Source organism: Plecotus auritus (assembly GCF_963455305.1).
Source record: "Plecotus auritus genome assembly, chromosome: 9".
NCBI lineage: Eukaryota > Metazoa > Chordata > Mammalia > Chiroptera > Vespertilionidae > Plecotus > Plecotus auritus.
In genome coordinates this window covers 153,897,307-153,918,644 of record NC_137783.1, presented here as the reverse complement: position 1 = coordinate 153,918,644, position 21,338 = coordinate 153,897,307, and the positions used below count along the sequence as shown (strand labels likewise).

Below are 21,338 nucleotides of genomic sequence, written 5' to 3'. Positions count from 1 at the left end.
CCAGGAGTGAAGCCACGGGAAGGAAGGCCTATTCTCACAGGAATCTTCGTGCAACGGGCCTCTAGTTAATTAATAACAACAGTATCTTCTCTTGTAGTTGGGGCAAGGGCAGGGTTGGAAATGAAGGTTGGCTATTAATGTGTATGGCTTTGCTTTTTGGGGTATCAAAAATGTTCTCAAATTAAATCATGGGATGGCCGTACAGCTCCATGAGTATCCTAAATCATACCGAACTACATGCCTGAAATGGTGGCTTTTATGAGGTGGGAAACACACCTCAATCAGGCTGTACCAATACTACACCTAAGAGAATGACAGGAAAAGCCAGTCCCACCTTCTCGGTCTGTGGGGAAGATTCCAGGCGTTAACCTACAGAAAACCTTTGGGCAGTGTGTGTCCCTCCGCAGCATGAACTACTGCTAACGTCACACACACGGCAGAGAAAGACAACGTGTGTATGACAACAGTCAGACCCAGGAGCAGCACGTGGGCGATCGCTCCTCTCATCTGATGCTTTTATTATTATTTTTTCAGTGCCAGCTTTTAAGATCAGGAAAACGCCAAGCATCGTTCGCTAAAGGACAGAGGTGTCTGCCCAGGTGAGTGGCTCAGGGGCTGAGCACCCACCTAGGAACCCGGAGGTCAGGGCACATGCCTGGGTTGTGGGCTTGGCACCACTGGGGGGCGCGCAGGAGGCAGCCGATCAGTGATTCTCTCTCATCATTGATGTGTGTGTCTCTCTCTCTCCCTTCGTCTCTGAAATCAATTTAAACAACAACAAAAAAGTGTCACTAAAAGAACGGACAGTTTTCATGGATGAGACTCGCTTATCTGTTACCCTGGCAACTCCCATCCCCTCCTCCCGGCTCTCTCCTGGGCATCACTTCCTGGCCCTCCACCCCCAAGCAGCAGCGTGGTCCAGAGAGGGAATCTGTCGGGCAGACCTGGGTTCACCTCTCAGGCACTCACTGGCCATATGACCTCATGGGAATTTAACTCCCCCAGCCTCCGTTTGCTCATCTGTAAATTGGGGACATTCTCAACCCCATGGGGCTCCCATGCAAAGCACATGGGAACAGGCATTCGGTGTCTGGGGCTCCTCAAATGAGTCATGGTCTGTGCCCGGGGACCAGCGTGGCCAGGGCAGACCGCACCGAGGAGGGGGCAGTGCAGAAGGACAGCTGAATATGAAGAAGGGCCAGCCGTGCAGAGCGCTGGGAGAAGAACATTCCAGACGGGCAACAGCGATTGCAAAGGCCCACGGTAACCAAGCCCAGGAAATGGCTACTTCTCCAGTTGTCCTTCCACACTGGACGCACCGGGCATCAGGCCGCAGGCACCCTCACGGTGACCTCATCAGACACTTGGCGAGTGAGTTACCAGCAATGCGTCACCCCCTCCCAGAACAGCAGCTCCGTGCTGCGTGCAGCCTGAGGGCAGAGCAGGGCTATCAACACAAGGAGTTCTCCTGGGCCGGCGCGCCGATAAGCTGGAGGCGCAGCCCCACCACGCCCGAGGCACAGTGACAGCGCACTGATGACTGGCCTCTTGCTCGCGCTCCTGGCGAAAGCCCGGCACCCGCAGGACCAGGGGTGCTGTGCGCTCTCCCCGAGGGGTCCTGGGGCCCAGGAGTGGCCGTTCCCGGGCAGAACCTGGTTCCTCTCTTCCTTCCCAACAGGTGGCCACGGGCATCAGCAGGAGCGCCTGACCCTGAGGCCGGACCTCTACCTGCCGTTAGCTGGGACCCAGGTGATGCCCAGCCTTGCCCAAGGTGCCCCAGCCCGCTCGCTCTCTCTCTCTCTGAAATCAAATATTTATTTCAGAGCAGGAGAAAGAGACAGAAACCTCAATGATGAGAGAGAATCATTGATTGGCTGCCTCCTGCATGTACCCAGATCGGGGATTGAACCTTGACCTCCTGGTTCATAGGTCGGCGCTCAGCCTGTCTCCAGGTCAGGAGACTGGACTTGTTCCACACTGAGTGTCAGTGACGGCCAGACACCCGGTGGCCGGACCCTGAGCGCCTGGCGCTGCCGCCCTGGAGCGGGATGGGGTGGCAGACAGGTGCCGTGTAACTGCCATCATGAGCTGGAGAGCCCTGGGCCTGCCCCGTGGACAGCTGCCACGTGATCCGGTGGGCTCGACAGGGTCGTCATACGGAGGGGCTACCAATTGAAGGGGAGCTCTACAATAGAAACCCGCGCTGGGCCCGGCGTGGTGGCCCAGTAGTTGACCAGGAGGTCACATTCCGATTCCTGGTCAGGGCACATGCCCGGGGTGTGCAGGAAGCACCAATTGATAACTCTCTCTCATCACTGATATTTCTATATCTCTCTCTCCCTCTCCCTTCCTCTCTCAAATCAATAAAAATATTTACTAAAAACAAAACCAAACCATGAAACCCGAGCTGGGTGAGGGATCGCCTCTCCTAACGGTGTGGATGCCAACACCAGGGCTCCGGTCCCGGGCCTGCAGGAAGGCGAGAGCCATGAGGCACGGTTTTAATGCTCCACTGACCTGCCGACCCCCTCCATGTCCAGCACAGGGTGCCCCAGCACAGGGTGCCAGAGGCGCAGTGGCACGGGGCGCCAAGCTCCATCCTGCCCAGGCCTCTTCCCCACCCCGGGCCGGGGCCTGGCCGGCGGCCTTCTCTGTTACTCGGCTCTGCACCCCCTTCCCTTCCAAGGACCCGCGGCTCACTGCTTGGCGGCTGCTGCCCAGGCCTGTGCCTCCCCCTGCGGCAGAGCAGAGGCAGCCATTTCCCTCAGCGTTTCCTCATTCCTCCCACCTCCAGGCGCTGACGTGGCTCCCCACTTCTCCAGCTGGACCATGGCCCAGCCCCAGGGGTGGTGGGTCCGGTTCAGGAGGAGCGGGAAACGGGCAGGTGAGGCTCGAGGACTGGCCCTGGAGGCCGCCTCGTCCTCCGCTTGGGCCCCTCGGGGCATCGATACAGACAGACGCTCCAAATGACAGTGTTTAAGCCTCTTGTCCCTTCCAACATAAGAGCTTTCAAAACAGAGTGTCACGAGGCTTTGTTTCATCATTCAGCATCAAACGGACAACGTTCTTCCTCTCCGCCCAGGCTGCCAGCGCCGGAGGCCGGGAGCCCCGCTGCCAGGGGCCGAGCTTGGTGTCAGCTGTGTCTCACATCACGGGGGGCAGGGGCAGGGGCAGGCACCCTCGTGACCCCACCTCAACCGAGTCACCCCCAGGGGCCCTGTCACCTGTTGCATCCTTTTGGGAGTGAGGCTCCAACATGACTTGGAGGGGGGACACCGCGCGATGCACAGCAGCTATGCACATCCCTTCTCTCTAGACCCTCACTTCCAGGCCTTTACCCTTTATTCGTTTTGCTGTGATAGTATCAGCAGAGGGCATCACTCCACAGAATACACAGGTGTCCGTCCAAGATGTAAGCTCATGCTTTGAATAATGATAAAGGCAGTGTTTATTAAAGTGCATTTCATTTTCACAACGGAGCTACCAGCTGGTAACATGGGCATATATTTTTGGGGGGCACTCTGTATAGGCCCACAATGCTTTTTCACCTCAAACAAAATTAACAACTCCAATCTCACCTAAGATCTAGTCTGTGCTGAAATCTTTTTGACCCTCTCAAAAAATGTCTTTGAACAGCTTATTTATTCAAATCAGGGTCAGAAAATGGACACATATGTTGAAACTAGTGGTCCGGTGCATGAAATTCGTGCACATTAAAAGGGGATTAATTAGAGGAAATAATTTAATATTGCTATTTGCCCTTTCTCTATAATAGAGGTGTCAAAGATGAAAGAAAATTAGTAAAATGTATATGAATACCTTCCTCCTGTCAGAGTCTGGGTCTTACCACAGGACCCAGAGTCAAGTCCTTTCCCATCCACATGCACCTCAAAATTGCCTGAGATCCAGACCCTGCTGCCCCCCTCCCTGGCTCATTGGGCTAGATCCAGACCACACTTGTCAAGGGTGCATAGCCTCAGGTCCCCTGGCCCAGCACCAGTACGGAGGGCGTGGCCTGAGACCACCAGCCCAGACCGGGGCATAGGGCATGCCTTGAGGTCCTCCGTCAAGCCCCGCCAGGTGGGGGACACAGCCTGATATCCCATCAAGCCCTGCTTGGTGGAGGGCATGGACTGAGGTCCCCAGTCAAGCACCACCTGGCGGTGGGGTGCAGCTTCAGGTCCACGAGCCCAGCACCAGGAGGGGAGCGCAGCCTCAGGTCCCCCATCAAGTCCCACTGAGCGGGGGCGTGGCCTGAGTTCCCCTAACCCAGCACTGGGGGTGCACCTTGAGGTCCCCCATCAAGCCCCGCTGGGAGTGGCCCGGCATGAGGTCCCCTGTCAAGCCCAGCCAGGCAGGGGTGCGCAGCCTCAGGTTCCCTGGCCCACTGCTGGTGCACGGAGGGCAGCCTGAGGTCCCGTCAAGCCCCACCGGGTGGGGGGCGCGGCCTAAGGTCCCCCAGCCTGGCGCTGGGGAGGAGGGAGCAGTCTGAGGTCCCCTAGCCCAGCACCAGGACAGAAAGCGCACCTTGAGGTCCCCCCGTCAAGCCCTGCAGAGTTGGGGGCGCAGCCTGAGGTCCCCCGGCCTGGTGCTGGGGCACAGGGAGCAGCCTGAGATCCCCGAGCCCAGCACCAGGACGGGGAGCACACCTTGAGGATCCCCGTCAAGGCCTGTTGGGTGGGGGGTGCAGTCTGAGGTCCCCTGTCAAGCCCCATGGGGGCGGGGGAGAGCATAGCCTCAGATCCCTGGTGATTGCTTGTTAAGGCTCCTTATGGGAACTTGGCCTCAGCTGTGGGTGCAGCCATCTTTGTGACAGAGTGATGATCAATTAGCACATTCCTCTTTATTAGATAGGATTAGCATGCTCTACCTCCGAGGGATCACACATCTCCCCACTCCTGCGGAGGTCATGTGGTTTGGGTTTGTACCCCAGCCATTCCCCAAGAAAGAGATTACTATACAGATCTCTGTATTCTGAACTTTTTCTAAGTCTTTGCCCACCCCCCAATCCGGAATGCTGATGGGAATAAAGATCTTGTCAGGAGGTTTGTAGCGCTGATGGGAATCCAGATCTTATCGGGAGGATTGCAGTGTTTTATCGGGGCCATCAGCAGCCCTCCCAGCGGATCATGAGTGCAGGTCAGAGCGTATATATCGGCAGTGCTGACCCATCCCCGCACGCTCCAAACCTGAGCCTTCTAGAGGACTCGACGTGGGGAAGAACGCACAATGAGGTGGATCGTGTTCCTCAGCCTTGTGGCCCTCTCTGAGTGCCTGGTCACGTGAGTATGGGGACAGCTCTCTCCCGGCCTCTCTCTCATTGTCCCCTTATCCTTCCATTGCCCAGGGATCGAGAAGGGAACGCCATGATTCCCTGTCCTAAAGTCCGCGTCTCCCTGTATTTTTTTATTTTTATTTTTGTTAATCCTCACCGGAGGTATTGTCCCATTGATTTTTAGGGAGAGTGGAAGGGAAGGGAAGAGACAGAGAGAAACATCGATGTGAGGGAGACACATCAATTGGTTGCCTCCTGCACGAGCCCTGACCAGGGCCTGGGCCAGGGAGGAGCCTGCAACCAAGGTACATGCCCTTGACCGGACTGGAATCCAGGACCCTTCGGTCCGCAGGTGGACGCTCTATCCACTGAGCAACACTGTCCAGGGCCACTTCTCCATGCATTGATGAGTAGCTAGCCACGTGCACTGTGGGGCCAGGGGTCCGGGGAAGGTCTAGGGGTTCCACAACCCCAGGCTGCCCCTGTGTGGATGGTGCCCCGAGGATTGCTATGACACCACCTGAGGAGCAGTGTCGGTGCTCCCGTTGGGGACAGAAATTCTCTCCCATTTGCTGCTCACTCTCCTCCCCGCTCTCCCTCCTCTCCGTGTGCGCGTGTCTCCACCTGTATCTCTATCTTCTGTCTCTCCGTCTCTTCCGATGTCTCTGTAGGCGTTGAACTCCTTGAGTTTTTCGTTCAGTTTAGATTCTTGCCTGCTCCCCTGTCCTCTGGCTTTCCCTAATGTCTTCTCCATCTCCCGCTCCCTCGCCCACCTCCAGCCTCCCCTCTGCTTTACACTGAAGAAGGGCCCGGAGGGGTCCCCTGGGGCCCAGTTTTGCCCCTGTAAAAGTGGGTGATCACCACTCCGCTCCCTGCAGGGCTTCTTGGACAGGGAGCTGGTCAGATGACCATGGTGACAACACTGGCTCAGGGTCAAGGTCCCTCGGTCAGGGGCCTTCGGTCCATCCTCTCCCTCAAAGCCCCAGACGCCCCGCAGGAGGCCTGTCCTCACCCCACTTCTTTACGATGGGGAAACGGAGGATCCGCACGGGCATGTGGCTTCCCCAGGGCTGCAACAGGCCCTGCGCTCAGACCTGGGCCCACTGTCCGGCCTTTGCCTGCGTTTGCTGGGCGGCCTGCCCCGCATAAGATGGCCTGTGAACACCCTCGGGGAAGACGCGGTGCGACTCCAACGCCAGGCCTGGTGGCCACACTGAGCCACGGGGTGGGGAGCTGCTGTCTTATCTGTGGTCTTTCCCGCGGAAGCATCCCTCTGACGAAGGTCAAGTCCATGCGGGAGAGCCTGCGGGAGAAGGACCTGCTGAAAGGCTACCTCCAGCGGCACCCCTACAGCCACGCCTACAAGTTCCTGAGCAGGGAGGGCGTCACTTTCGAACCCATGAGGAACTACCTGGACGTGAGTGTGGCGGGGCGCAGCCCGCAGCCTTCCCGAGGTGCTGGCCGAGCACTGGGGGTCCCCCAGGGGTGGGAGCCAGGAGGGGGGGGCCGGGCTCCTGCAGGCAGTAAAGCTGGGGAGCAGGGGTCCCTCCCTGGGGGAGAAGGCACTCCCCCCTCGGCTCTTGGTCTGTGCTGACCGAGTCCAGCGCTGGTCAGGCGGCAGGCAGACATCCATCTGGGGCCAAGGACACGTCGCTGGGCCCTGCGGACCAGGTGCGGGTTGGGCAGATTCTGTTCCTTCTGAACAAGACGCACCGCTACCTCCGCGGGGACTGCAGTTTGACACCCCAGGCAGAGGACGCTCAGCCTCCGCAGCCCCGAGAACGCCCCCAGCAAAGCGTCCCTGAGCCCCTGCAGTGTGGGAGGTAGAAAACGCCAGCAGTGTGGTTATGGCTGCCGACCACAGAGGGTCTGGCCTATTCTGCAAGAAGATAAACGCCAAATGAAAGGGCCGCCTGTGACAGTGACATCACCCGCGCTGAGCTGGGAGACAGTGGCCTGGGTGACCTGGGAGGGCTTCCCGGAGGAGGGAGCAGGCCAGCTGGGCCATGAAGGCTGCGAGGATTTAGATAGGGGAAGGGGAAAGAGGGAAACTTTCAATGAAGGCACCGCCTGAGTCGTGGCTGTGCGGTGGGTGGTGGGAAAGCATTTCCGGGAGACATGGACGCCCTAACCGCCCTCCCCGCCCGGCAGCTGTACTACTTTGGCACCATCAGCATTGGAACGCCCCCTCAGGAGTTCAAGGTCATGTTTGACACGGGCTCGGCTGACTTGTGGGTGCCCTCCATCAACTGCTCCAGTCCCGCCTGTGGTGAGTGCCCGTGCCCCGTCGAGGCCCCCGGCCCTGCCCCGGCCCTGCCCCGGCTCTGGCAGCTGAAGGACGCTAGCTCTCTATCCGCAGTGACACACAAAGCCTTTGACCCTCGGGGGTCGTCCACCTTCCAGAGTACGGCCTACAACTTTGACCTGCTATACGGGTCCGCCAGGGTGTACGCGCTGCTGGGCTACGACGATGTGCGGGTGAGTGGGAGTGGGACTGCGGCCGGGTGGGGCCTGGCGACCTCTGCTCACTGCTCACGGCACCAGATGCAGGGTCGGCTGGACCACCGTTTCCCCCAAAGTCCCCCAGCGGCTGGCCGTCTGCCTTGGGGAGATAGCGCCCTGCGGACAAGCCCCCGAGTGGCCAGGCCAGCGAGCGGTCATGGCACGAGAGGCGGGCATTTGCAGCTCTTGCCCCTGGTGAGCTCGAGGCTGGTTTTGCTGGGAGCAGGAGAGGTGAGGGCCAACCCATTTTTATTTGTTTTTAAATATATATATTTTTATTAATTTCAGAGAGGAAGGGAGAGGGAGGGAGAATCACATCCATGATGAGAGAGAATCACTGACCGGCTAACTGCTGCAGGCCCCACTGGGGATCGAGCCCACAACCCTGGCATGTGCCCTTGACCGGAATCGAACCGTGACCTCCTGCTTCGTAGGTCCTCGCTCAGCCACTGAGCCCCGCCAGCCGGGGGAAAACCCACTGTTACATTCCCAGATGGTGCCAGGCACGGTGCTGGGCACGTCCTGGTAACAATGGGTCCAATCCTGGAACACCCCCAGGGGGAGGCGCCACTGCTACCTGCATGCAGAGCAGGGACCCGAGGGAGAGGGGGAGGGCCTGCCCACGGCCCACACCGGGAGCAGCACAGCGGGGGTGCGAGTCAGGGCTCGGCAGCTGTGGGGGATTTTCCGGGAGAGGGGAGAACGGATGTGGGTGTCGGGGCCTGCCGAGGGCTCCAGACACCAGGGCAGGGAAGCAGGGCCACGGGTGCAGGACGGCCTGAGTAAAAGCTCTTACTTTGGGGGCCTCTGAGAATCTAAGAAAAACTGGGCTTCCTGCCCAAAGTGCCACACACACACACACACACACACGCACACACATGAACACATGTGCACACACACACATTTCTCAGGAAACCTGTTTTTACATTGATACAGAAAGGAAGGGAGAGGAGAGGGAGAGAGAGAAACATCCATGATGAGGGAGAATCATTGATCAGCTGCCTCCTACACGCCCCTTACTGGGATCCAGCCCACAACCCGTGAGTGGAATTGAACCCGGGACCCGTCAGTCCTCAGGCCAACACTGTATCCACTGAGCAAAGCGGGAAGGACCCCAGGCAGTCAGTCTTTTCACAAGAACTCGGCGGCCCTGTGTACGCCTGCGGTGCAGAACCCACAGGGAATCGCAGCGAATTCACTCGGTTTCTGCCACCAGATCCCGGGAACGCCAAACACTACACGCTCCGGCTCTCTGCTCATTGGGGCCTGCAAGGTGGAGCCGCTTGGCCCGCTCCCCAGTCGCCCCGCCGTGCAGGGGGAAGGGGGTGTTTTACTGCCTGGGGTGCTGCTAGCAGGAAGGAGGGCGATGGTTGGGCTCCTCAGCAATGCACAGTGCGTGCTGCTCCGGCACCTCCCGTGCAGCCGCACCTCAGCTGATGCCTGGGGTGCTGGTGGCATAAACCCTCATCCCCCCCTGTCCCTGCCCCTGCTCAGCTTCCCAACCTTCGCATGAGACCACCCTCTCCCCCACAGATCGGGGACCTTGTGTGCAAATCCCAGGCATTTGCCCTGAGCTTGGAGTCCAGCAAGTCCTTGCAATTCGCGGCCTTCGACGGCATCCTGGGCCTGGCCTACCCCTCCCTCGCCATCAGAGACACCACCCCGGTCTTCGACAGCATGTGGAAGCAAGGCCTCATATCTGAGAACCTCTTCGCCTTCTACCTGAGCAGGTAAGCCTGGCTGGGCACGCCCCTCCCCGGATGCCTTCAGGCGCCTCAGAAACGATAGACGACCGGCCCCCGTTTCATGAGGGCACTCTAGTCCAGGGTCAGCAAATAGTGGCCCCCGTCCACATGTGGCCGCCACCTGCTTTTATGAATGAAGTTTTACTGGAACACAGCCCTGCTCCTTCAGTCACATCCTGTCTGCGGCTGCTTCTGTGATACAATGGCGGCATCATGCATTTTCGATAGAGATCCTGCAGCCGGCGGAGCCCAAAATATTGACAATCTAGCATTTTTACTTTGTTTTATTTTTTGTTAATCCTCACCCGAAGATTTTTCCCATTGATTTTTGGAGAGAGTGGAAGGCAGGAGGAGAGACACAGAGAGAAACATTGATGCAATAGAGACACATCGATTGGTGGCCTCTTACATGCGCCCGGCCAGGGCCACGGGTCGGGTCCGGGACCCTTCAGTCCGCAGGCCAATGCTGTGTACACTGAGCCAAACCAGCTAGGGCACAAAATAGCATTTTTTAAAGTTTGCCGACCCCTGTACTTCCAGTCCCTCCTTGGAAGAACAGGGAAACTGAGGAACTGAGGCTCAGAGAGGAGCTTTGCACAATATTACCCAGACACACACTGGTCGTGGTGAAACTCGAACTCGGCCGCAGGGCCGTCCCCTCTGGCGGGTGGTCAAGCCATCAGCAGGTCTCCAGTCCTGGGCCGGCACTGGAAAAGCTACCCTCCCTGACGGGCTGAGGGTGTGGAGCGGGTGGAGGGAGCACACAGGCCGGAGGGACCCGGCGGGCAGACCGTGTGCAGGATGCGGAGTGTGGGTGAGGCTGTGGGCTCTGTGGGGGCCTGAGCTCCAGCCTCTGCAGCATGTGCTGAGCCTCTGGGGTGTTTGTACCGAGTCTAGGAGGTGAGCCGTTTAACAAATATCCACTGAGCTCCTACTATGCGCTGGGTACTGCTCTGTGCACGTGACGCAGACAGGTGAGAGGGAGGAGAGGCCCACACGGAGCGAGGAAGTAGATAAGAGGAAACATCTCACATGCGGGTGGAGACTGGCTGTGGGAAAGCGGTAAAACGCGGTGACAGAACCACAGAGGTGGGAGCGTGGTGTCCGACGGGCAGGGCAGGGACCTCTCTGCACGAGGCCTGGCAATGGGGGAGGAGGCCCAGGGGCAACAGAGGACCAGCAGGGCAGTGTGGCTGGAGGGCAGGGAGGGAGGGAGGGCAGGCCTGGGGCGGGCAGGGAGTGTGAGGGGCAGGCAGGGACACGGCCGCCCAGGGCTTTGTTTTAGGTGGGAGTGGAGGCCTCTGGCAGCGGCCTAGGCAGGGAGCAGACCTGATCCCACCAATGTTTCTGAAAGCTCCCCAGGCGCTGGCTGGAGAATGATGGACCAGAGAGGAGGCAGGGAGGCCAGGGACGAGGCTGCTCAGCCTCTTTGGAGAGAGAGCAGGAGCTGGACCAGGGAGGCGGGAAAGGGGGGAGCCATGGAGGAGTCAGGACTCAGGGGGAAGGGAAAGGCCATGGGATGTGCTGATCGCTTCGATGCAGCCGGAGGGAGAGGTGGGCAGGGGTGTTTCCTTCCCCTCAGCCAGGTTTTCCCGGGACCGAGACCGGCGGCTGCACTACAGGAACCAGTGCAAAACGAAAATGTGGGGCCTCTTGTTCAAAAACTACGAGGGATTTCAGGACGGGGCAGCGGGCCGTGGGGCCGCAGTGAGCGTGGGCGCCGTGGGTGGTGTGTCACCGGCCTGTGAGCCTGCCTGGGGGGACCTGAGCACCTGCCCAGGCCCCTCTGCACAGAGCCTCCAGCCGCGCCTCGAGCGCTGGGGCTGCGGGGGTTGGGGGGTACCTGACCGGCTTCAGAGAGGTCGGTGGCCAAAGCGGGGCCAGAATCTCAAGTTCAAACCTTGGCTTTGCTCCCCAGTAGCCAGGGGACTGACTTGGGCTGTGCTCAGCCCCACTGCCAAGTTCCTATCGGTACAGTGGGGATCCCGGCCGTGTCTGCTCCGAGTGGCCCTGTGCTGTGTGGCTGGGTGGCCGCTGGTCAGTGCACCCCTCAGTCACTGAGCTGGAGAAACGCCGCCCACCGTCCTCCCCTCACAAGAGACTCCCCCACCCCCACAGCAACGAGAAGAACGGCAGCGTGGTGATGTTTGGCGGCGTGGACCACTCCTACTACCGGGGCGAGCTCCGGTGGGTGCCGGTGAGCAGGCAGGGCCACTGGCAGGTCACTGTGGACAGGTAAGCCCCCCCACGCCCCGCTGAGGGCCACGCCAGTGACAGCCGCACCGGAACAGGCACATGCACAGGCACACGCAGACACACAGACTCAGACAGGGACACGCACAGGCACACTCACCAACATGGGTGCATAACCGCGCTGACCAGGGACCTGACCAGAGAAACGGGATTGGCCCGTGTCACGTCAGGGAGCATCAGGAGGGGACAGACCCAGGACCAGGGCTGAGCCGTCAGAGCGGCGGTTGGCGCAGTGTTGGAGGGCTGGACCCCCCAGACTGGGGCAAGCACAGTGAGAAGGGGTGAAGGAGATTTCCACCGTCTGAACAGGGACATCCCAGGTCGCTGGACTGGAGGGGTTCCCTGCACACGGGGCGCCAGCATGAAAACTGGGGAGCCGGCCAAGCGGGAGGCCGCTCCGCCTAGGAGAACCCCCCACACCCCCGGGCTGGAGACACATGGGCGCCATCCTAAGTCCTGAAAACAAATCACACAGCGGGACCCCAACCCACCCGACTGGGAGCCAAGGGGCAGGGGATGGGACCGAGCGCACCGGAAAGCGGGGACCCGGGTGGCTGAGAACCAGGGGTGATCACTGAGGGGGGGCGTGTAAGACTGTCAGACAGAAGCATAAACTGGGCTTCGGGGCCCACGTCCCGAGCCCTGGCCGGCTCACGCGTCGCATGGCCAGGAGCCTGGGGGGAGAGGGGTCCAGGCGGGGGGAACAACACTCCCTCCCACCTCTCCGAGCACCTGATTCCCGGGAACCTCCGTCTTTACCGTGTGGCCTTCATAACCGGTCGGACAGCAGGTCGTGTCTCCCGGTGACCTCATTCCTCCACTCGCCCTGTCATTCCCTCGGCAAACACTGTCGAGCATGTCTGTGCGCTGGGCATGGGCGCTGAAGGGGCAGAGGGCACAGCTTGCTCCCCAGACTAGGGGGGCAGACACGCGTGAGCAACCACATCACAGCAATCGGGGTTCCCACCCCGATGCACCCTGGAAACTAGAAAGGCTCTGCGGGTCTAGTCTGGGGGAGGAGAGGGGCCTGATCTAATCTGGGGGGAACACTTCCCTGAAAAAGTGATGATTGATCTGGACCCTGGAGGTCAGGAGAGATCAGCCAGACAAAGGGGCAGGGGTGGGTCTAGGAAGGGTGACAGCGCGTGCAAAGGCCCTGGGGCACAAACAGCACAATGCATTCAGACCTGAGAGGAAGCCCGGGAAGGTCAGTGTGGCCGGAATACAGGGAGACAGAGGCCGGCGGGAGCTGCAGGCTGTTCTGCAGGCGGCGGGGGGGGGGGGGGGGGGGGGGGGTTGGGGGGGCGGTGGAAGAGGCCATGATTGACCCTGGCGCCTGCTCTGTCCCTCAGCATCTCCATGGACGGGAAGGTCGTAGCCTGTTCCGACAGCTGCCAGGCCATTTTGGATACTGGGACCTCGCTGGTGATTGGCCCAGCCAACCCCATCCTCAACATTCTGAGGAACATCAGTGCCCAGGCCATCAGAACCGGCAAGGTGAGGGGTCACGGCCAGGGTCACCCAGGGCTCCCCACGCACAGAAGGACCCGCAGGGCCAACCTCCCTCTCCCTCTCTCTCTGACAGTACATCATCAGCTGTGAGGCCATCCAGAGCCTGCCTGACATCGTCTTCACCATCAATGGCGTCGCGTACCCAGTGCCAGCCAGCGCCTACATCAGGAGGGTGAGGGCCCGTCCTGGGTTCTGGCTCTCAGATCTGGGACTGGAGGGACCTTGGGGCCATGGCTCGGAGCGGCCCCCCGGAGGCCAGGCCGTGCCAGTGCAGATGCTGCCAGGCAGCCCTGGCTGGGAGGGCACCTCCCACAGCACAGCCTCTTGATAGAAGAGGGAATGGGACCCATCGCCCTCGGAGAACTCCCAGCGGCCTCCCCTGCTGGCTCGGGGCCGGGCTCCAGGAGAGGGCGCGCTAATAGCCTCGCCCTCAGAGAGCGTCCGTTCAACCCGGGCACTCGGACCGATGGACAGGAAACGTAGGCAGTAACCCCGGAGATAGGCAAAGAGTAGGGACAGTGGGGCTGGCTGGGGACACTCCCCGTGTCCCCCCATAATCAGACACTGTATTCCCTCCCATCTCCAAGTGGCCTGACTTGGGTGATAGATCATAAGGTCACCCTAGTCCTAGGGTGCAAATGCTCCCAGCCTGGCCCCAATTCCCTGTCTGAGAAATGGGGACCTAGTGCCCCTTTGTGTGGTGGTGAGACGCTGACATGGACAAAGCTGCGCAGTGACCGGGCAGTGCCTGGCACATAGTCGGGTCTCAAAAACTGCCGGTTCCCCACGGTGTACCGAGGAGGCGTTGGGCAGCCCACGGAGAGAACAACTGAAAATCTCTCAGCCCGAACCCTGAAGACACCCCGGGAGCCATGCCAGGGGCACCCCGTTGGTCTGTGTGCGGAGGCTGAAGACACAGAGAGCCCCGGGGAAGCCTCCCCACTCAGCCGGCTGTGCCAAGGAGGGGGTATGGGCCGGGAAGGCTGCCCAGGCGCTGGGCTCGGACTTGGAGGACGAGTGGGGTAAAGGGGAGCAGGCGGGGATTCTCTCAGAGCAAAGAGCCGAGGGGAGGGCGCAGGGGAAGGCGGGATAAAGCTGCCACCAGGCCCGATGGGAGACGGGCAGCGAGGGCGGCTGAGGGCTGTGCCTCCTCCCCTGCAGGAACAGACGGGCATCTGCTACCCCAACTTGTACCCCTCAAAAAGAGCCAGACGCTGGGTTCTGGGGGACGTGTTCCTGCGGCTCTATTTCACCGTCTTCAATCGGGCCAACAACACGATCGGCTTGGCTCCTGCGATGGCATAGACGTGGGCGCTGCTCCTGGAGGCCACCGGCCCACACCAAGGGCTCACACATCCCTGCGCCCCCGCCCAGGGGACCCCGCTACAGCTGCGTCTGCGGCTTTGCCACGCCCGCTTCTCAGTGGAAAAGGAAGGACCTCATTTGTACCCAACGGTGTGGCTCAGTGGATTGAGCCACGTCCCACGCACTCAGAGGTCACCGGTTCGATTCCTGATCAGACCACATGCCCCGGGGGTTGCGGGCTCGATCCCCAGGAGGGGGCATGCAGTAGGCAGTCCATCGGTGTTTCTCTCTCATCGATGTATCTCTCTCCCTTTCTCTCCCTCTAAAAAATCATAAAAACATTGATTTTTTAAAAACCTATTGATTTTTAATAAACGGTGTCATTTTCAATGGTGCTCATAGGAATGGTGCCTCTGCTTGGGTCTGGGAAGTGCGTCAGAGGCAGGCAGGGCTCTGGAATCTCCTCTGGACCAACAGGGAGGGATCCCGACTCCAAGGGGCTTAATCGGAAAGGACCCGAACAGGGACGCCCAGGACCCAGGATACGGAACCACAGCAGGTCCGCAGAGCGTGGTGACTGCACCCAAGAAATCAAAACCCACCAGCCCACTGTGTCTCCTCCCTCTGCCTCTGCCCTTCCGTCACCTTTGATTCTTCTCCTGCCAGCCTTCTCTTGGCAGCCTGCTCCAGGCGAAGGGCTCTGCCACCGGCTCCCCCTCCAGCCTTTGACATCCCGAAGGCTTGGAAATGAGCAGGGCACCAGGGAAGGGTCTGATTGGTCCACCTCAGGTCATGTGTCCAGCCCTGGACCAATCATGTGGCAGGCATGGGGCGCTATGATTGGCTCCACTTGGTCACAGACCGCCCCCCCCACACCCCGCCGCACTGGATGGTGATTGACAGTTTCCTCCAGAACCACTGGCTGGAGCTGGGTGGGGCGGTCCCCAGAAGAGCAGAGGATGCTGTAGGACTCAGGGGTCGCCAACCTTTCGGCTTCAGGGACCACCAGTGGCCCGGACCGTAGGATGGCGACTGCGGCTGTGGGTGACAGAAGAATTTGTGGCTGCCCCTCCAACTCCGCCACCCCGCACAGCCGTGTTTTACAAGAAGGTTGAATGCTATGAGAGCATTCTAATAGGACATTAGGAGAAAAGAGCAGAATCCGAAATAGCAGGGTTACAGGTTCACGAAGCGCCTGGAATACAGGGCCGCGCAAGGCAGGCAAGCACAGCCCAGGGCTCTCTGGACCGGGTTCAAGTCCCAGCTCTGACGCGTACATACCAGGCGCATAGTAGGGCCTCAATAAGTACAGTCCTGTGACCGGTCCTGTGACCTTAGGTCAGCTCACTCTGGACATCTGTTTTCTATTCTGTAATTCAGAGGTAAGAATAGCTCCTCCCTCATTAGTCATCAGGGAAACGCAAATGAAATCCACAATGAGCTCTCCCTCCACACCTGGGAGTGGCCTCCCGCAGACACAAATGCCAGCACGGGTCGGTGAGACGTGGAGCCCGTGCCGTTAGTGTGCGTGTCACGTGGTGCGGCCACTGTAGCAGACAATATGGCGATGCCTCGGAAAGTTAAACACAGAATGTTTATGAGACCCCAAGCAACGCCACTTCTGGATTTTTGTCCCAAAGAATTAAAATCAGGATCTGGAAGACAGCCGCACCGCGGAGCCGTTACCGCGTTGTTCACAACAGCCAACACGTGGAAACAGGCAAGCGCCCATCCACCGACGCGTGGGTGAAGGACCCGCGCACAGACGTCGATGGAGCAGTGCTCGGCCATGAGGAGGAGAGCCCCTGCCATCGGCAGCAGGCTGGGACCCGCGGGCTTACGCTAAGGGCGGTGAGCCAGTCCAGAGGGTGAACCCTATGAGCCCAGGTCCCTGAGGCGCCTTCCATCGTCAGGCTCACAGAAGCAGAGCGGGCCATGGTGGCTGTCAGGGTGAGGGGAAGGGGGGGGCTGCTATCCAACAGGTAGATTGCAGTAATGCGGGTTATGCAAGGTGAATGCGTCTAGGGGTCTGTTATGGAACACTGTGCCTATAGGTAACAATACTCCATTGTGCAGCTGAGTTTTGTTGAGTCCTGCCCAGTGTGGCTCCGTGGTCAGAGTGTTGGCCTGCACGCTGACGGGTCACAGGTTCAATTCCCAGTCAGGAGGATGTCCCTGAGTTGCAGTTTCAATGCTGACCCCGGTCCAGCATGTGCGGGAGGCAACCAATCGATGTTTCTCTCACATCAATGCTTCTCCGACTCAACCCTCCCTTCTTCTGCCACTTCCACTCTCTCTAAAATTCAATGGAAAAAACATCCTCTGATGAGAATAAGAAAATTTATATTAAGTGGATAGATCTCATGTTAAATGTTCTTATTGCAATAAAAAACAATCTATACTATTGAAAGAGAAATATGCAAATTGACTCTACATCCACGCTTACCATCAGCCAATCAGGAGTGAGTATGCAAATTCACTTAACAAATATGGTGCGTTAATCTGCATACGTAGGCACGGAGCAGAGGGCAGGACAGGGCGCCTGCTATGAGCGGAAGGGCGGAGAGCGGGGGCAGAGAAAGCTACAGGAGCCGCACTCCAGCCGTGAGCGAGGACTTGCAGGCTCCCGGGTGGCCAGGAGTGAAGCCACGGGAAGGAAGGCCTATTCTCACAGGAATCTTCGTGCAACGGGCCTCTAGTTAATTAATAACAACAGTATCTTCTCTTGTAGTTGGGGCAAGGGCAGGGTTGGAAATGAAGGTTGGCTATTAATGTGTATGGCTTTGCTTTTTGGGGTATCAAAAATGTTCTCAAATTAAATCATGGGATGGCCGTACAGCTCCATGAATATCCTAAATCATACCGAACTACATGCCTGAAATGGTGGCTTTTATGAGGTGGGAAACACACCTCAATCAGGCTGTACCAATACTACACCTAAGAGAATGACAGGAAAAGCCAGTCCCACCTTCTCGGTCTGTGGGGAAGATTCCAGGCGTTAACCTACAGAAAGCCTTTGGGCAGTGTGTGTCCCTCCGCAGCATGAACTACTGCTAACGTCACACACACGGCAGAGAAAGACAACGTGTGTATGACAACAGTCAGACCCAGGAGCAGCAAATGGGCGATCGCTCCTCTCATCTGATGCTTTTATTATTATTTTTTCAGTGCCAGCTTTTAAGATCAGGAAAATGCCAAGCATCGTTTGCTAAAGGACAGAGGTGTCTGCCCAGGTGAGTGGCTCAGCGGCTGAGCACCCACCTAGGAACCCGGAGGTCATGGTTCGATAACCCGACAGGGCACATGCCTGGGTTGTGGGCTTGGCACCACTGGGGGGCGCGCAGGAGGCAGCCGATCAGTGATTCTCTCTCATCATTGATGTGTCTATCTCTCTCTCCCTTCCTCTCTGAAATCAATTTAAACAACAACAACAAAGTGTCACTAAAAGAACGGACAGTTTTCATGGATGAGACTCCCTTATTGGTTACCCTGGCAACTCCCATCCCCTCCTCCCGGCTCTCTCCTGGGCATCACTTCCTGGCCCTCCACCCCCAAGGAGCAGCGTGGTCCAGAGAGGGAATCTGTCGGGCAGACCTGGGTTCACCTCTCAGGCACTCACTGGCCATATGTCCTCATGGGAATTTAACTCCCCCAGCCTCCGTTTGCTCATCTGTAAATTGGGGACATTCTCAACCCCATGCGGCTCCCATGCAAAGCACATGGGAACAGGCATTCGGTGTCTGGGGCTCCTCAAATGAGTCATGGTCTGTGCCCGGGGACCAGCGTGGCCAGGGCAGACCGCACCGAGGAGAGGGCAGTGCAGAAGGACAGCTGATTATGAAGAAGGGCCAGCCGTGCAGAGCGCTGGGAGAAGAACATTCCAGACGGGCAACAGCGATTGCAAAGGCCCACGGTAACCAAGCCCAGGAAATGGCTACTTCTCCAGTCGTCCTTCCACCCCGGACGCACCGGGCATCAGGCCGCAGGCACCCTCACGGTGACCTCATCAGACACTTGGCGAGTGAGTTACCAGCAATGCGTCACCCCCTCCCAGAACAGCAGCTCCGTGCTGCGTGCAGCCTGAGGGCAGAGCAGGGCTCTCAACACAAGGAGTTCTCCTGGGCCGGCGCGCCGATAAGCTGGAGGCGCAGCCCCACCACGCCCGAGACACAGTGACAGCGCACTAAGGACTGGCCTCTTGCTCGCGCTCCTGGCGAAAGCCCGGCACCCGCAGGACCAGGGTGCTGTGCCCTCTCCCCGAGGGGTCCTGGGGCCCAGGAGTGGCCGTTCCCGGGCAGAACCTGGTTCCTCTCTTCCTTCCCAACAGGTGGCCACGGGCATCAGCAGGAGCGCCTGACCCTGAGGCCGGACCTCTACCTGCCGTTAGCTGGGACCCAGGTGATGCCCAGCCTTGCCCAAGGTGTCCCAGCCCGCTCGCTCTCTCGCTCTGAAATCATTCATTCATTCATTCATTCATTCATTCATTCATTTATTTATTTATTTATTTATTTCAGAGAAGGAGAAAGAGACAGAAACCTCAATGATGAGAGAGAATCATTGACTGGCTGCCTCCTGCATGTACCCTGATCGGGGATTGAACCGTGACCTCCTGGTTCATAGGTCGGCGCTCAGCCTGTCTCCAGGTCAGGAGACTGGACTTGTTCCACACTGAGTGTCAGTGACGGCCAGACACCCGGTGGCCGGACCCTGACCGCCTGGCGCTGCCACCCTGGAGCGGGATGGGGTGGCAGACAGGTGCCGTGCAACTGCCATCATGAGCTGGAGAGCCCTGGGCCTGCCCCGTGGACAGCTGCCACGTGATCCGGTGGGCTCGACAGGGTCTTCATATGGAGGGGCTATCAGTGGAGGGGGGGCTCTTCAATAGAAACCCGCGCTGGGCCCGGCGTGGTGGCCCAGTGGTTGACCGTCGACCTGTGGACCAGGAGGTCACGGTCCGATTCCTGGTCAGGGCACATGCCCGGGGCGCACAGGCAGCAGCCAATTGATGACTCTCTCGCATCACTGATGTTTCTCTCTCTCCCCCTTCCTCTCTCAAATCAATAAAAGTATTTATTAAGCCAGTCAATGAAAGAAAAATACCACATGATCTCACTCATTTGTGGATAATAAAAAACATTATAAACTGATGAACAAAAAGATAGATACAGAGGCAGTAAAGCATCAAACAGACTGTCAAATTACAGCGGGAAGGTTAGGGAGAGGTGGGGGAAATAAGAGATCAACCGAAGGACTTATATGCATGCATACAAGAGTAACCAACAGATGCAAAACATTGGGAGTTGAGGGCATGTATGGGAGTGGGGTGGGGGGGCAATGGTAAGGTATGTACACATATATTACCTTAATAAAAATATCTTTAAAAATAAAAAATATATTTATTAAAAACAAAACCAAACCATGAAACCCGAGCTGGGTGAGGGATCGCCTCTCCTAACGGTGTGGATGCCAACACCAGGGCTCCGGTCCCGGGCCTGCAGGAAGGCGAGAGCCATGAGGCACGGTTTTAATGCTCCACTGACCTGCCGACCCCCTCCATGTCCAGCACAGGGTGCCCCAGCACAGGGTGCCAGAGGCGCCGTGGCACGGGGCACCGAGCTCCATCCTGCCCAGGCCTCTTCCCCACCCCGGGCCGGGGCCTGGCCGGCGGCCTTCTCTGTTACTCGGCTCTGCACCCCCTTCCCTTCCAAGGACCCGCGGCTCACTGCTTGGCGGCTGCTGCCCAGGCCTGTGCCTCCCCCTGCGGCAAAGCAGAGGCAGCCATTTCCCTCAGCGTTTCCTCATTCCTCCCACCTCCAGGCCCTGACGTGGCTCCCCACTTCTCCAGCTGGACCACGGCCCAGCCCTGGGGGTGGCGGGTCCGGTTCAGGAGGAGCGGGAAACGGGCAGGTGAGTCTCGCGGACTGGCCCTGGAGGCCGCCTTGTCCTCTGCTTGGGCCCCTCGGGGCATCGATCCAGACAGAAGATCCAAATGACAGTGTTTAAGCCTCTTGTCCCTTCCAACATAAGAGCTTTCAAAACAGAGTGTCACGAGGCTTTGTTTCATCATTCAGCATCAAACGGACAACGTTCTTCCTCTCCGCCCAGGCTGCCAGCGCCGGAGGCCGGGAGCCCCGCTGCCAGGGGCCGAGCTGGGTGTCAGCTGTGTCTCACATCACGGGGGGCAGGGGCAGGGGCAGGCACCCTCGTGACCTCACCTCAACCAAGTCACCTCCCAGCGGCCCCATCGCCATGTAGCATCCTATTGGTAGTGAGGCTACAACATGACTTGGAGGGGGGACACCGTGCGATGCACAGCAGCTATGCACATCCCTTCTCTCTAGACCCTCACTTCAGGCCTTTACCCTTTCTTCGTTTTGCTGTGATAGTATCAGCAGAGGGCATCACTCCACAGAATACACAGGTGTCCGTCCAAGATGTAAGCTCATGCTTTGAATAGTGATAAAGGCAGTGTTTATTAAAGTGCATTTCATTTTCACAACGGAGCTGCCACCTGGTAACGCGTGTATACGTTTTGGGGGGTCACTCTGTATAGACCCACAATGCTCTTTTACCCCAAACAAAGTTAACAACTCCAGTCTCACCTAAGATCTAGTCTGTGCTGAAATCTTCCTGACTCTCTCAAAAAATGTCTTTGAACAGCATATTTATTCAAATCAGGATCTAGAAAATGGACACACGTGTTGAAATGGCTGTTGTTTCTGAATATTTATAATAAGTAACAGCCC

The 21,338-nt window shown here is 58.6% G+C and overlaps 1 protein-coding gene across 1 annotated transcript; it reads left to right on the top strand.

The window, feature by feature from the left end:
- Window positions 1-5,229: 5,229 nt before the first annotated feature.
- Window positions 5,230-14,592, top strand: LOC308234120 (pepsin F-like; the record flags this gene model as incomplete). Its single annotated transcript, XM_080641352.1, has 9 exons — window positions 5,230-5,282; window positions 6,542-6,692; window positions 7,427-7,544; window positions 7,635-7,753; window positions 9,311-9,507; window positions 11,641-11,757; window positions 13,128-13,272; window positions 13,361-13,459; window positions 14,449-14,592. 9 exons carry the CDS (start codon window positions 5,230-5,232, stop codon window positions 14,590-14,592), a joined length of 1,143 nt encoding a protein of 380 aa, XP_080497478.1.
- Window positions 14,593-21,338: the final 6,746 nt, after the last annotated feature.